At 35.2% G+C, this 17,240-nt stretch overlaps 1 protein-coding gene across 1 annotated transcript in view; it reads right to left on the reverse strand.

The window, feature by feature from the left end:
- TTC8 (tetratricopeptide repeat domain 8) overlaps positions 1-17,240 on the reverse strand; it is a 47,965-nt gene that overhangs the window by 19,597 nt on the left and 11,128 nt on the right. The window contains exons 2-7 of the mRNA XM_068556346.1: positions 14,988-15,108; positions 13,816-13,879; positions 13,542-13,701; positions 13,237-13,326; positions 11,117-11,161; positions 6,338-6,423 (exon numbers count right to left, since the gene is read on the reverse strand). Of these exons, the coding sequence (XP_068412447.1) occupies positions 6,338-6,423; positions 11,117-11,161; positions 13,237-13,326; positions 13,542-13,701; positions 13,816-13,879; positions 14,988-15,108 (566 nt within the window). The remainder of the gene's footprint in view (positions 1-6,337; positions 6,424-11,116; positions 11,162-13,236; positions 13,327-13,541; positions 13,702-13,815; positions 13,880-14,987; positions 15,109-17,240) is intronic.

The raw sequence follows: 17,240 nt of genomic DNA on the forward strand, positions 1-17,240 counted from the left end.
TAATCAGATTTTTTTTTTTTTTTACTATTTACTTTCATGAGTTTTTTAATATATGTTAGATGTTAACCCCTTTTGGATATATGATTTGCAAATATTTTTTCCCATTTGGTAGGTTGGCTTTTCATTTTGTTCATGGTTTCCTTTGCTGTGCAGTAGCTTTTTAGTTTGAAAAAGTCTCACTTGTTTATTTTTGCTTTTGTTACCTTTGCTTTTGGTGTCAAATCCAAAAACTCATCACCAAGACCACTGTTAAGGAGCTTACTGCATATGTTTTCTTCTAGGAGTTTTATGATTTCAGGTCTTATATTCAATCTTTAATCCATTTTGAGTTAGTTTTGTATATGGTGTAAGATGGTGGTCCATCATTCTTTTGCATGTGGCTGTCCTATTTCCCAACCCAATTTATTGAAGAGACTGTCCTTTCCCCATTGTACATTCTTGACTTTTTATAAATTTTTTTAAATTAATTAATTTGTTTTTGGCTGCATTGGGTCTTCGTTGCTGCGCACAGGCTTACTCTAGTTGCAGTGAGGGGGGTTACTCTTCATTGCGGTGCCTGGGCTTCTCATTGCAGCGGCTTCTCTTGTTGCAGAGCACAGGCTCTAGGCACACGGGCTTCAGTAGTTGTGGCATTCAGGCTCAGTAGTTGCGGCTCATGGGCTCTAGAGCGCAGTCTCAGTAGTCGTGGCACAAGGGCTGTTGTTCCTCAGCATGTGGGATCTTCCCGGACCAGGGCTCGAACCCGTGTCCCCTGCATTGGCAGGCGGATTCTTAACCACTGCGTCACCAGGGAAGTCCCTCTTTTGTAAATTAATTGACCACATGTGCATGGGTTTTTTCTGGGCTCTGTATTCTGTTCCATTGATCTATGTGTCTGTTTTTATGCCAACAGCATACTGTTTTGATCCCTATAGCTTTTTTTTTAATTTAATTTTATTTATTTATTTTTTATACAGCAGGTTCTCATTAGTTATCTACTTTATACAATCCCTATAGCTTTGTAATTTGGTTTGAAGTCAGGGAATGTGATGCCTCCAGCTTTGTTTTTCTTTCTCAAGGTTGTTTTAGTTCTTCAGGGTCTGTTGTGGTTCCATACAAATTTTAGGATTGTTTGTTCTATTTCTTTGAAAAATGCCATTGTAATTTTGATAGGGATTGCACTGAATCTGTAGATTGCTTCAGGTAGTATGGACATTTCAACAATAATAATTCTTCTAATCCATGAATGTGAAATATCTTTCAATTTACTTATGCCTTCATCAGTTTTTTTCATCAATATCTTATAGTTTTTGGTGTACAGGTGTTTCAACTCCTTGGTTAAATTTATTCCAAGTTATTTTATTTTATTTTTTGATGCTATTGTAATTGGGATTGTTTTCTTAATTTCTCTGATAGTTTATTAGTGTACAGAAAGCAACAAATTTCTGTATATTCATTTTGTATCCTACAAATTTACTGAATTCACTTATTAGTTCCAATAGTTTTTTGGTGTAGTCTTTAGGATATTCTATATATAGTATCATGTCATCTGTAAACAGACAGTTTTACTTCTTCCTTTCTGATTTGGATGCCTTTTATTTCTTTTTCTTGCCTAAACTTCTCTGGATAGGACCTCTAATACTATGTTGAATAAAAATGGTGAGAGTGGGCATCCTTATCTTATTCCTCATCTTAGAGCAAAATCTTTCAGATTTCCACCAATGAGTATGACTTTAGCTGCAGGCCTGTCATGTACGGCCTTTACTATATTGAGGTACATTTGCTCTACGCCCGCTTTGTTAGGAGTTTTTATCATAAATGGATGTTGAATTTTGTCAAATGCTTTTTCTGCATCTACTGAGATGATCATGTGATCTTTATCCTTCATTTTGTTAATGTGGTGTATCACATTGGTTGATTTGCATATATTGAACCATCCCTGCATCCCTGGAATAAATCCCACTTAATCATGGTTATGATCCTTTTAGTGTAATGTTGAATTTGATGTGCTAATATTTTGTTGAGGATTTTTGCATCCATGTTCATCAGTGATATTGGCCTGTAATTTTCTTTTCCTGTGGTGTCCTTGTTTGGTTTAGGTATCAGGGAAATGCTGGCCCCATAAAATAAGTTCAAAAGTGTTCCCTCCTCTTCTATTTTGTGAAACAGTTTGAGAAAGATTGGTATTAATTCTTCTTTGAATGGCAGAATTTACCTGTGAAGCTCTCTTGTCCTGAACTTCTGTTTGTAGGGAGTTTTTAAATTACTGATTCAATCTCCTTACTAGTACTTGGTCTGTTCAGATTTTCTATTTCTATGACTCAGTCCTGGAAGGTTTTATGTTTCTAGTAATGCATCCATTTCTTCTAGGCTGTCCACTTTGGTGGCCTATAATTGTTCATAGTAGTCTCTTATGATCCTCTGTATTTCTGTGGTATCAGTTGTAACATCTCCTCTTTCATTTCTGATTGTATTTATTTGAGTACTCTCTCTTTTCTTCTTGGTGAGTCTAGCTAAAGGTCTGTTAATTTTGCTTATCTTTTCAAAGAACTAGTTCTTGGTTTCATCGATCTTTTCTACTGTCTTTTTAATCTCTATTTCATTTATTTCTTCTCTGATCTTTGTTATTTCCTTCTTTCTACTAACTCTGGGTTTCATTTGTCCTTCTTTTTCTAGTTCCTTGAGGAGTAAAGTTAGTTTGTTTATCTGAGAATTTTCTTGTTTCTTGAGTAGGCATTTATTGCTAGGAACTTCCCTCTTAGGACCGCTTTTGCTGCATCCCATAAGTTTTGGTGTGTTGTATTCCCATTTTCACTTATTTCAAGGTATTTTTTGACTTTGCATAATCCCATTTTTAAACTCTAAACAATTTTGAGGTAAATAGTAATTGCCACTTGAGTAAAATAGCTGTACCATTTTATTATTCTACAAACATTTTCTTTTCCTTTTTTTGTATCTAGTCTATGAACTTCAGACTTGTTCCTTGCCTAAATATAACTGTCCTGATGTGAACACCCACTTCTTCTGCCCAGGGAAATGAAATCAATCATTAAAGCACACTTCAGCCTGTCCTTAATAGATCTGTTGGGCTTTCTCATAACTACTCATCCCCAGACATCTAAGAGCTACTTAGGCACTTTATGATAATGCTTTTACTTTGTAAAATAAAGTCAAAACAACATACAATATGGTCCATTATGTTACTTTCATTCTTGAAAGAATAGCTTTGTTCTTTTTTCCTAACCTAAGCCTCAAGTACTGGCATGGCTATACCCAGCTATTTGGGTATAGCCACACCAATGGACAATGTGGGACAATGAGGTTAAAAGTGATCCCAAAATCTGGCCTAAAGTTAGAGGATGTGGTAGAAGCCCCTACCACTCCAAAGGTCCCACAACTTTTACAAGGAGTATTCATAAAATGTTATCAGAGAACTCTGAAGTTCTGAAGAACAGCTTTATATTTATATACAAAGCTTCAACTGAACATTCAAGTCTTAAACACGTGGCTGAAGTTCAGTCACTGAATTCCATGAACACCTAATTATCCATGAGAGTCTGTATATTTGTAACTAAGTTGTCTCTTTCGAAAAACGATTTAAAAGGGATTACAATAAAAAGATACATGTAAAATAAGAATATGAAAACAGAAATAGATTTTTTAAAAAAACAATGGAGAATAAACAAATTAAAAAGCAAACAAGCAATCAGAGCTATTGAACTACCTGGAAACCAAAGAAAGGAAAGAAGAATGAGTCATATGTGTTTTACTACTGTACCCTTAAGAGATCATTTCTTCTAGTCCTATCAAAAAGGAATTTATCACATGGGTTCCTGTGCAAAGGAAATGGAGTGGGCGCCATATGTAAAGAAAGTCTAGGAATAATGAAAACACCAGTCAAGTTCATAAACACAGGACAATATCAAAGAATCAGAGCCCAGAGACGATCTCCACCAACCGCCAACTTTTTCTCTCCAATTTAATTCAATAAACACTGTCAGGGATCAACTGCATGCACATTTAATGATGGTAAGGAGTTGCAAAAATGAAGATAACAACCATGTTGTGAAGGCACCAGTAAAGATTGAAACAAAACATATGTTAAAATAAATTTAATTGCATTATGGCCAATGAGAAAAAAAGTGTTTTGAGAGCACAGAGGAGGAGCAAACTAAGACAGTTTCAGCAAGGAAGTTAACAGGCAAGATTTTGACAGCTAGATAGGATGGGGTGGGGGTGAGGGAGTATCTCTGATGGAAGCAAATTATCAGCATAAGCACACAAGCAGGAAAGTACACAGCATGTTAGGGGAGTGCTGAGTTGTTGGGTTTAAGTGAAAAGGAAAACACAACAAGGAATGAGAGAAGTAACAGAAAAGTGCAAAGCTGTAGACCGGGACAAAATCATGGGTGCCACACTTAAAATCCAGACTTCATTTCAGACATAATGGAGATTAACCAAAGAATCCAACAAGAGCTGGGTTTTTTTGCAACAGTTACTCTGACAGTGGGGTGTACAGGAAGGATTGATGGGACAAGAAAATGGAGGCAGAAAACCCAGATAAGAACCTAATGTAGCAATTCAAACAAATGACACTAAAAGCCAGGATTAAAGCACTGGAGTGGGAATGGGTAGTAGTGGAGCAACTGTAAGAGCTACTGCAGAGGAAGAACCAGTAGAACTTAATGATCAGGAGCAAAGAGACAGAAGTCAATATGGGGCTACATCCTCTGGCAAACCATCCTTGACCTCTTTCTCTGGGCTCTCACTGCACCCTGCACTTGCTTCTATCATAATGGGAACCACATTTATAATTGTTTCCTGTTCTCTCTCCTCCATTCAACTGTAAGCCATTTGAGCGAATGAATAAATGAATGAATGCTGAATACATAATAAGACAAGAAGCTATTAAGGAACAGAGGAGAACAATAATTAATATGACAAAATATACTCATTTAAATGCCACCTTATATGGATGGCAGAAGGAATCCAAGTTGTGCTTTTCTTTCATTATTATAGATTTCTGAGAGTTTTGCTTAGAGGCTCAAGATTTCAAGCTTGTCTTCAGAAATTATATTCATAAGAGTTTAATGTTATAATGGCCCAAAATTACCTTTTAGCAGAAAATACTTCCTCAGTCTAACAGTAGGAAAAAATACTTCAGAGTTCTATGTGAAATATCTAAATGGAAAATAGTCTTAATTTCCATAGTAGAAGAATAAGCATCCTTTTTATTCTATTTATATATTTCCTTTTCCTCACAGTGTTTAACTAATAACTAAAGTTAATAACCATCGAAGGATGCTCACAGTACCTAGTCTACCTTGTTTTTGAATAATAAAAGACATATTTATCTTTATAAAATATAATTGTTCATTTGTCTCTATTTTTCAAATGCTCCAAGTGCATTTCAATATCAAGCAATCATTTCAGATCCTATTTACCAGTTGCTATATAATATTCATAAATTATTACAACTTTTTTTAATCTCTCAATTAATTTGCTTTAAAATGTGTTTAAACATTAAGTGAATTAGTGTAAGACTATTTAGATCCTAGAGAAACACCATGGGATTGTGCAAATAGTAAAAGAACTGGCATCAGAAAGCTGAGCTCAAATTCTCGTTCTGCCACATATTAGCTACATGAATTTTGGAAAGTCACTTTATCTTTCTGAGGCTCAATTTCTCTCATCTGGACAAAGGGTTAATAATAGCAACTATATCCAAAGTGCCGTAAGATTTAAGTGAGATAATGTAATGCGTGGACAAGCTATCTCAACTATAAAGCACTTTACAGATGTGAGGCATCAGTAGAAATAAAAACTTGATGGGGAAAGAATCTAAAAAAAAAAAAAAAAAGTGGATATATGTGTATGTATAACTGATTCACTTTGCTGCACACTTGAAACTAACACAACATTGTAAATCAACTATACTCCAATAAAAATTAAGAAGGAAGGAAGGAGGGAGGGAGAGAGGGAGGGAGGGAGGGAGGAAAGACTTGAGAGCCAAGAGGAGTGGAGTGAGAACAGACTTGATTCTAGTCCCAGGTCTGTTACTGACTAGTTCCTGATGCAAATCACAACCTCTCTCTGGCCTCAGCTTCCTCATCTGAAAAGGAGTGTTGGACGTGATGGTCTCAAAGTTTCCCCTTCCCAGCTCTAAAATTTTACTATTCTAAAGGTGTCAGTTCTTAGTGCCATCATGGGATTACTAAGTAAATGCTTCCTCACGTAAGCCAAAGACACAGTTCTCATTTCTTCATGAGGAAATCTATCCCCCAGAAAAGGTTACCAGATTTGAGACTCTAAAATATGTTGCTGCTTCTAAGCCTTTTCCAAATAATCAAAATTTTACCTGTAGTAACATTTTCCAATCTGCACTTTCCACCACCAGTCCTTGTACTGAGAATGCTCTGTGGAAAGGGCAGCCAAATCCAAAGCCTTTGAAAAACAATTCATTTTAGATTAGGATTTTCTTTTCTAACAATAAACAGAAACAATAAATAATGGAATAAACCATATAATTAGCATCAATCAAAACATGTATTAGAAATCAGACAGAAACTCAAGTTGCTCATGTCTCCAGATGGCCCCACCAATCTTCCCTAAATAATCAGTTCCAGACCAGGGGACTGACAGCAGATGAGAAATAAACAGTGATCAAAGGGAAGCAGATGTACAGTCTATTTGAAAACAATTTTAATATACAAGTTACAAAACTGGTATTTAAAAATCCTTAAGTTTTACCCTCTCCCAACCAAAATGCCTCCAAACCCAGTGGGAGTCAAGCCTTTACCACGTAAGGCAGGCCCAACTGCAGGCCCCACTTTAAAGACAGGTATAGAGAAATAGAGAAAGATCAAGTATGCAGATAGAAGAAGGTTTGAAAACAGGGTGATGAAGAAGAGTGAAAGGAGCTGGGGTACTTGGGTAACTGCCATCTTTTAACAACCATCATTCCATTATTCTGACATTACCTTACATGCCAGTAATTCTAAAGGTCAGACTTTCCTTCGCTGCAGACTGAAAAAGATCTTCTTAACTGCTTTTGTATTTTACATGCGTTTATCCCTTTCTCTCTAACGTCTTCTAGTTTGTTCCTTCTAGTGATTATTTAAGATCAGACAAGAGACATCTCATTAGGAATTAGGATTCTATACCAAAAAAGTGGAAACCATTTGGACAGAGAGGAAAGCAAATCAATCTTTATACAAATTGAAAGCTCACAGAAATCTGAAGCTCATAGAAAGATGTGGTGAATAAAAACTCAGGTTATTAGTTTAAAAAGAATTCTGATTTTTTAATAATACTTGTTATTCTTTCTCTTAAGGTTGAAAACCTTTTATTCTTTAGTCAGTGTTAACATCATGACAATATCCAACAGCTCAGTTAAAGTAACTCTTAGATTTTCAGTTCTATAATCTCAGAATGCATCCCATATTATTGCCCATTTCTTATTATTAACTCTTTTCTGAAATGAATGCCAGAAGAGCTCCTTGAATCTCCTACTGCAAAATAAATAACTTTCCTTGTGTTCCTCATCTTCCCTCGCTCCAGGGGAGACTTCTAAATATGCAAACTATTTATAAAGGAATGGTGTCACCATGCTGAGGTTCTAATGGACTTGAAAAATCAACACCTCTACTTGAAAGCTATGGAAATTTAAAACACACTACACACTATGTTCATATGCTTATTTTTCTTTTTTTCCCCAAGCAAGGGGTAAAAATGGAAGTGAAAAATGAAGAAAAAAAGTATAATTTCAATTATCATTATCTCTGGAAATATGAGAAAACCATATTTCAATCAGCTCAGTTCAGGAGTAAACTGTAAATATCTGAATATATTCATTTTAACTTAATCCTTTAAAAGACCTGTTCCAGCGAATAGATCAGATTCACTTTCATGTTTAATATAACAGACCTTCTATTTTTCAGAAAAATATATGTCATTCTAAATTTTTTTTACACATTCTAATTTTTCCAAGATTAGACTTAGTGCTGATTACAGGCTGCTGATTTTGCTTTCAGATATGGTTCCTATGGAGGACCTACATGTTTGTCTAAACCAATTAAGGAAATTAATATGAATTACTGATGTAGAATAAAAATGGTTAAAAAAATTACATATTAATGACCACTCTTCATTTGAAGACTGGGGCTGCACTAGACAAAACCGCTTGTGACTATTTCAAATGGACTCAATTCCCTGAGGACAGGCATCCACTTCCTAACACATCTCTGTTGTTCTGCAATGTCACTGTGCGGTTAAGAGGCCCTCAAGAATTATTTGTTGACTGAATTAATTCTATTCTTTACTTCTGACTTACGTTGAAAATAAGAACCAAACAAAACTGTCATAGTAATAAGATTCATAATGAAAAGCTATTAACATTTTAAAATTTTAAAGAGATTACAGAGAGCTATATTTCTTTAAAGTCTTCCCCGGTTTTTTAAAATAAATTACTACATACTTATATTTAAGGATCTTTGAATAAGTCAATCAATCCGATATCTAGATATTAATAAAGACCTAGAAGGTCATAAATAAAAGGCGTAAGGTTATAAAAGTCCATAAGAACAGGGAACCTTGGCAGATCTCGACAACATGTTTGTGAATACATCCAACTGGGCGTCCCAGTGACCTTCCTAAGTAATAGTGCTCCAACCTCTAAAGTTTAAAAAAGTCATCCTTTCACTATTGTCAGAGTTGCGACAACTTCAGCATGATGAAATTAAAGAGCATATGGAAATAAAGATTCCAGAATCACCAACCCACATGCCCCTTCAGTTTGTCAATATTGCCAATACTGCCCCAAGAAGGGAGAGGAAGGGAGGAAGTTATTAAGAACTCAAAGGCAGAAATACAGTTTTCCATAGAACAAATTCTATTTTTTTCAATGGAGCTGAAAAAACAACATTCCTCAACAAAATTATGTAAATGCCAAGATGCAGAACAACATCTTCAAGATGAATAAAGACATCATCACCATGACCTATAAACAGCATATGATCTGTCAACTTTCTGAACCCATTGCCTGCAACTCTTCCCCGTCAAAGACCTCACTCCAGCCACAGTGGCCTCCTCACTGTTCCTTAAACAATCCAAGAATGCTAATATTCAGGGCCTTTGCAGTTAAAGTTCTCTCTGATCTACGTCCTCTTCCTCCACCTAACCATATGGTTTGTCTCCCTTCATACAGGTCTCTGTTTAAATGTCTTTTCAGAGTGGACTTCACTGACCACCTCCCAGCCCACATAAAATGACATCTTCCCCCATGTCATCTATTCTTTTACCTGGTTTCCCTGCTTTATTTTTATACGGCTTATCCCATGACATTTTATATATTTTTAAGTTTGCTAACTGTCTCTATTCCTTGCCCAACCGGAACGTAATCTCCAAAAGAGCAGAGATTTTTGTCTGCTTGCTTCACTCTGTAATCTCAGGGCCTAGAACAGTGCCTGGCACATTGTAGTGGCTCAAAATATGTTGGATGAAAGAATAAATGTCTCTGCAATAAATGAATTAATCTTCAAAAAGTCAGGATATAGCATTATGATACTCTAGTAATTACAAATATTTACTCATTTATAAAATGGGATGGTATTTGAATGTTTCTTTTTAATGACAGTGTAACTACATGATTTTATATATCACCCTGAAACCCTCTGACCAGCTTTATATTAAGTGAAAATGGCATGTACTGACTTTTATTTACAGAAATGTGCATGGTTTCTCAGTTGCCCTGACCTTAGTTTTCTCTTTTCTCAATGTGACCACATCCACTATCACTTCATTACCGATAACTCCCATACTCTGTATCTGGCCCAGGCCCCCCTACATTTTAGTGCCAGAGCTTCCAATACATGCAGTGACATCTCCACTTGGATAGCCTTTCACAATTTCAAACTAAAAATGCCTTCAAGTGAATTATTCAGCTTCTTTACAAACTGACTTCCTTCCCTAATAATCCCATTTCTGTTAGTAAGTCATTCTTATAGCATCTTTAAGAGGCAAGTTTGAGCTGTGTCTTTCCTTTGTCTCCCATACCAAATCTAGCATCACGTTCTGTCACTTTTCTCTAAAATGTCTCTTTGACACCCCCATTTTTGAGAATATGGTTTATTTATTTCTCTTTCCATACCCTGCTCATGTTTTTACCCTTCTTTTACATTTTTTCCCTCTCTTTCCAAATCCTACTGATTTTATGGATTTTCACTAATATTATCCCCTGATTTTTCCCCTTGATCTTCGGTAACAATTTCACATTCCGGCAATTACCTTTCTAACTGTTTCATTATGTCAATTTTATTTCCTCAGCTAGATTACATGGCTTGTAGCGGCAGGAACAAATATATTTTTATTAGTTTTCCTAGCACATAGCATAATGGTTGACATACAGAAAACACAATTGAGAAAAATGCTTTTGTCTTCCTGAATACTTAATATATAAGGTTTTTTCCTTGAATAAGAAAATGACAGAAAATACTATCATTAGACACTGTAGAATTAACTACATTTGATTGGACAAGATTTGTGAAGTTACTGCTCATTTGCATATTAGCATGTTGAAAAATGACACAAATGGAGAAGTCCTGAGCATGTAACCTTAAAATTCTCTGTTGAAAGGCTACCAAGATGACTGATTATTGATTATTGTTGAAGCTGGGTGATGGTTGATACAGGCTCATTATACTCTCCACTTGCACATGTTTGAAAATTTCTATCATAAAATGTTAAATGGGAGGAGATGGGGAACACTACAAAGAGACCAGAAATACATGTATTAGTAAACCTATAATCACTATATGGACCAAAGAAGAAAATGGATCAACAATGCTAACTATTAGTATAAAAAATAAACTTTAACACAAACATACTACGCAGCATTCTCATTTATCTATATCTTGCCCTTTAATGGAGATCTACTAGTCTATGAATCAGGCACAAGCCTTCCGGCTTCTATAGTTATACAAAGTTTCCTATTGGAACTGACAGTGGATTTGAAAGTATCAGTAATTCTCCAATCTTCATAATTCCATCTATTTATAAGGTAAGAAATAGAACATTTCAGAATCTAAATCCCCAAAGTCATAAAAATCACATTAAAAAATAGTGCAAATTCAAAACTTACAGTCTTAACATCATTTTCATGATGAAAGATATACTCAAACAAAGCCTGTGAAGAAAAAATGCAAACAATACATTAGATGTTATTTTAACAAAGGTACTTTATTGTTATATCAAAACTCAAAGGCCATTTTGACAGCAGCTAGATTGAACCAAAATAACAAAGTACTCTAAAGTGCCTGGGATTTATAAGTAAAGGGTCTATCCATCATTTGTTACAACCAGTCATTTTAAAATAAGGCTACTTATAACTGATTCCTGTTTTCACAGAATACGAACTGGAAAGCTCAAATAATTCAACAATGTTTTTCATATTACACATACTGTTTTATCAGAAAGAGACAAATGAAAAGACCAACTTTAGGACTGTCATAAAACTGCATGTATTATACAGTGATTATGATATTAATAATGACACTTTAGACATGGGAAAATCTGGAAGTTCTTTCTGAAACAAAGTACAGTTTAACTGTAAAGTAGGGCGTTTTTCCTTAATGTGCAGATGCCTCTATGTGCAGCCAGGGCTGAGAATCATTATTCTAATACTGCCCCCAACCTATCTGGATAAATAAGCATTTACCGGACTACCTCTCGGTGGTACTACATTTGTCCATAATACCATTATTTTATACTTGCAAAGAGGCTAGCACCCCTGAAAGATATCAAGGTTATTAACAGAGATGACTTGAAGGTAACCAAAAAAAGAAAAAAGAAATCAGGATAAGGCCCACTTTAGAAAACTACTCCTAATCCTCCATTTGTTCTCTTATTAAAAAAAAAAAAAAAAGTTATGAGAGCAGTTGGTGTTACCACTGTCATGAAAAGGATGTTATAACACCCCAGACAGTGTCAAGGAGTCACCAGCCACCCCAAGCAATATGCCAATATTAGAAATGAGTCCTGATAAGTCACAGCAAGTTGGGGACCAAAGACAGAGAAACCTGGCATTATTTCTACAACACACTAAATAAGTGCAAAATCTAGTTCAGTCTAAATCTAGTAACATAGACCAGGTCTGTCCTGGAAGCATCCTAATTTGAGGGAAACGCCTCTACTGACTACACTCCCTGGTTAGGAAACAACAATGGTATTAAGTAGCCATTCAGCCACCTCAAATAAATGGCCTAAAAAGATAAGGAATCAGATATTCCTCATAAAGGAAAGGCAAATAAGTAAAACTTTATGATTTTGCTAAATGAAGTTGACTGGGTTGCTATCAAATAAGAAATTAAGAAAAACATCATTGGCATTATTATAGTCTGATTCCTTGTTTGCCAACTGGCATTCCTTTTCCTGATTTAAATTTCAAGTCTGTATGGCTAGTGTCCTTTTTCATTTTCCCTAGAGTGTTTAATATTTACTAAATATGTTAAACGCCAGTAGAACTGATAATAGGAATGAGCTCAGCACTCATGCACACAATTCATAGAGATTACAGCTAAAAACCTGAGCTAGGCTTACACCAGTTTCCAGAAGCTAACTGCTCCTGGCTCTGAATTATTCCATGCTCACCTCTAAACTTTTCTGTACTGGAAAGGTCACGAACGTCCTCCTTTCTCTCCCTCTCCCTTCTCACTCTCTTATCACTTTTTCTCTCACTCTCACTTTCTCTTTAATTTAGAGGAGCATTTAATAGTTAGAATTACTAATGTAGTTGGCTTGCCACTGTCTGGCTCAAGTAATCCTTATTGAGATGCCTGATTAATTACTAATTAGAAAGAGAACATTTTTTTATCTTCTTTTTGACAGTTCTAAAATCCTACAAGGATAGAAAATTATTTTTCTGAGAACAGTTCAAGCTGAGAAAGAAAAATACACACACATACAGATGATCTCCTAAACATCATTACCCAAAGATGGTGCTGCACATCTGCTTTCTTTGTTATAAATTGCTGTTCTTTATTAGGAGAAAAAGAATTTCCTATTATAATGGTATATAGGCTTTATTTCTGATTGACTTTCCTTAACTCAATACTAAGAGAAATTTTAGATATTAGAATAATTAAACATTTCCATTTCAATCAAGACAAGATCTTTTCTTCACAAATTTTTATCCATTTCCTGCAATGCTATGATAACAGTTTGAACATTACTTCATAACATAAAATAATTTTAAGTACATACCTTTGCCAATTTAGGTTTCTGGGCATATTTTGTTAAATTCAGTCTAGATAAATTTATAAAAGGTCCATCAGGACTTGTAAGCATGGAAGCCTATGGGGAAAAATGATAGAACAAGAAATCTGAAACTTTCTCTTGAAACACAAATTGAGTTTAATGTGCATAAAATTATAAAGCCAACACAAGTAAAAAGAATCACCTGCAAAAATCTTCCATATAATTCTCTACTATAAAAATAGTGAAAAATGATTAACATAACATAAATTACTTTGGTCATACAAGGCTATGGTAAAGCTGACAGAATTTACCGTTCCCAGCCTGACAAATCTTCCAGATGAGCTGGTGATAGGGCGAGCTGTGTAGGCAGTTCTGGGTGTTCTGATGGCCTGTTCCATAGTGCCTGGCCTTCCACTTTGTGTAGTGGGTCTAAGGAAACCTGTAATGGGTCTTCCAGCTTGAGTGATCGGCCTGTGAAGATTGTAAATTGTTAAAATACAAAGAAGATCAATAAAGGAAGATTCTCATGCAGCCTGGTCAATATTTAGTGGCAAAGGGAATGAAATAGGAGTATACTGAACATACCTGACAGCTGGACTAGGCCCTCCTGTCTGATTAGTTCCAGGGAGTTTCAGAGATGTTCCAGGACCTATGAGATGAGACGGCGAATTCAATTTGTATATTATTTATTAATCTGTAAGAACTGTCCACTAACGCAATTTCCACAAATGTGCTAGCCTGGTGAAAAAGACATTAGTAACAGGAAATGTATCTAGAAAAATGTGTTTGAGATTAATATTTATTGAGTACCTATCATGTTACTTTTGTTATTACATTTAATCTCCACACTAATTCTGTAAGGTAGGTAGTACTAACCATTTAGCAAAGGCTTAGAGATTTAAGTAAACAGGTCAACCTGTTAGTAGAGCCAGCATTCAAACTCAAGACAGGCAGGCTCCAAAGCTCCAACACATCAAAATGACAGTTCTATACTCATAGTTTATTTTTCATACAAACTTCTTCTCCCAATAAAAGATCATTTACCCCCAATATCTAGAATTTAGATATTTTAACTCCAAAAGAGCAAAATGATAGGGGAAAAAGACATCTTAACATGAAACGTGTACTTTTTTCTCAATTTCCACTGAAGCATTAAACAGCTATTACCTTCCAAACATATATAAATGACTGATAACTGTCACAACTAACAAATTACCAGCAAGATACCATATGTCATGGTAATCATCCAATATCATTCACAGCAGCACACCTGCAAGCTGGGACTAGGCCATTGTGACAATCCTGATGGACATTCACTGCCTAGCAAATCACTCCATCACCTCACAACATGCATTAGAGCAAATCATCTTCAATTATTACAGTGAAGTGATGTTTTCAAATTATCATTTTTTTAGAACACTTCTGTTGTTTGGATGCTTCCTGTGTTTAGACTCTCAGATAAACAATCTTTGATATATTAGATAAGCAGTTCAGATAGAATACCTTTTTATAAAATATTTTAAAATGCATAATATGGCTTCTACTGAAAAATAGTTATATATCAATCTCACACCTTAAGTTTAAGATAATATAATTAAATTGTGCCTTTGTACTATAAGGCAGAAAAGAGGTAATATTTTTTCATGCATACACGTGTTTCATGTATATGTCTTATTTTTATTATAAAAAAGTACACATAGAGAGTATTCCTCCTCCTAATGGCTTTTCATTTACTTAACTGAAAAACCAGTACTTACGTGGAACCTGAGCAATAGCATTTTCATCCAGTATCATTTCTGCAATTCCTTCCTGGTCTATGTCAATTTCATCTATGTACACCATTTCAGTTAGTGCTCGTGCTTTTAAAATCCAGGCTGCCTAAAAAGCGTAGATAAGATAAAGCATATCTTAAATTGCATTAGAAGTAGTGTATAGCCTATAGAAGCCAGCCATCCTTTATTATTATCAAATTTTTTATCAAACATTGTTTACCACACTTAATGCATGATACTAATTTAAAGGGCTATGTCCAGGAGCTAATACAAGAAGGCAAGGTCATTATTAATCAAGAAACAACCAATAATGTATCAATTACCTAGTAAACAAAAGTGTGGTAATTACCTAGTAGTCTTCTAACATGCCTTTCTATAAGTGAAAGAAGATCTTTATAGAAAATTTTATTAGAATAATAATTTGAAAACAGATGAATAAAGCTACAACCATGTGTTCTTTCTGCCTTCCTCCTTCAGAGCCAAGTCCTTCGTGAAGACTTCCCTGATAGTTTAACTCTGAACCTACTTCCCTCTTGTCTTTCTTATAAAGCACTTTCTTTTATACTTCTATTATTATGTACTTACCATATTCAATTATGGTTATTTGGGCATATATATATATTATATATATAATATATTTTTATATAATATATTTATTATTTATTATATTTATAATATATTATATATATATATTTGGGCATATATATATATATGTCCATATATAATTATTTGGGCATATGTTTGCCCTCCCTTCCCCCAGAACACAAGCTTTTTTACCTTGTTCACTTTTGAATTTTCCATAACACCTATGGTTTGTGTACACAATAGATATTCCAAAAATGTTGACTTGAACTAAGATCAATTTTTCCCACTTCCCAATAACTAATCAACACAATCTTGGTTGCTTTGTGATCTAGCCAGTAGAAAACCTGCTAGAAAGTGGGGAAAAAAATGGAAAGGTAATTAAGGAGCCTAGAAAATATCTTATCAGCTTTGCTTTACCCTGCAAAATTAGACGTAAAGGTGTGCACAGTTAAATACCTTGTTAAATATTTAAAACTGCTTTATCAGAAAAGTTTACCTTTCTGCTTCAATAGAAGCAGAGAGCAATAAAGCTTGGTGTCCTGTGGCAGACTTGGGGAGAAGGCAACCCTTGAGGCAGCAGTGTAGGACCGACTCTGTGCTACAGGGGGAGCAGCAGCAAGGGAAATCTGGAAAGGGGTTAGGCCTCATCATACTAGGAATCTGACTGTGAAGCACGCTGCATGAAGGCAAGGGACTGAGCGAGGAACAGATGGAGGCTGCAAGAGGACCAGAGAGTCCTCACATAAGGATATCGAAATGCACTGAATCATCAGCGTGTATTTATTGAGCACCTCCTACTTATATAGCACTGGGCTAGGTTCTGAGAAGGAAATGCGAGAAGATGAAAACATGAATCCTAACTTTCCTGAACATATCACCTACTGGATTAAATAACAAGGCAAAGCAATGCATGATATGTGACAAATGTGCTACATGGAAAATGGTTTTACAAGAATTAGAAGGCAGAGATCCTTTTGTGGGCTAAAGTAACTGGAATGTATATTTTTAAAAATTTTTAAAGAAAAAGAATTTTTAAAAGTCTTCATGCTTTCCTTTTAATGGGAACAAAAGGAAATTACATTGTTGCCTTTGGTCCTCACCATGAGGTATTGTCTCCCCTGTGTGAGTCCAGGTCCTCCCAGAAGCAGATGCCAAGAGGGGATTGAATGTGCAGGGCAGAAATAGAGACACAGATGTAGAGAACAAACGCATCGGGGGAAAGTGGTGGGGGGAGCGGGGGTGGGGGTGAGGGGGGGTGGTGGTGGGATGAATTGGGAGATTGGGATTGACATACATACAACTAATGTGTATAAAATGGATAACTAATAAGAACCTGCTGTATAAAAAAATAAATTTAAAAAAAATGTTGAAATGAAAAAAATATATATATAACATCAGCTGTCCACAGAGCTTGTCATCACAAGAGACAGCCTACCACAGGAAAAAAAAAAAAAAAGAAGGCTGTCTTCACAATATATTTAGGTTCCTCAAGTGAAATTACATTTGATTAGATTATTGGGGGTTTGTCTTGTACTTTTCTGGTTGAGGTTTACTGGATTCTTATCAGATAACTTAGAATAAAATATTTCAAACGTTATGTGTAAATTTAACACAATTGAATGAGCAGAATATGGACCCAAAGAACTAATTTGT

The sequence above is a fragment of the Eschrichtius robustus genome, chromosome 1, assembly GCF_028021215.1.
Source record: "Eschrichtius robustus isolate mEscRob2 chromosome 1, mEscRob2.pri, whole genome shotgun sequence".
In the NCBI taxonomy this organism is placed as follows: domain Eukaryota; kingdom Metazoa; phylum Chordata; class Mammalia; order Artiodactyla; family Eschrichtiidae; genus Eschrichtius; species Eschrichtius robustus.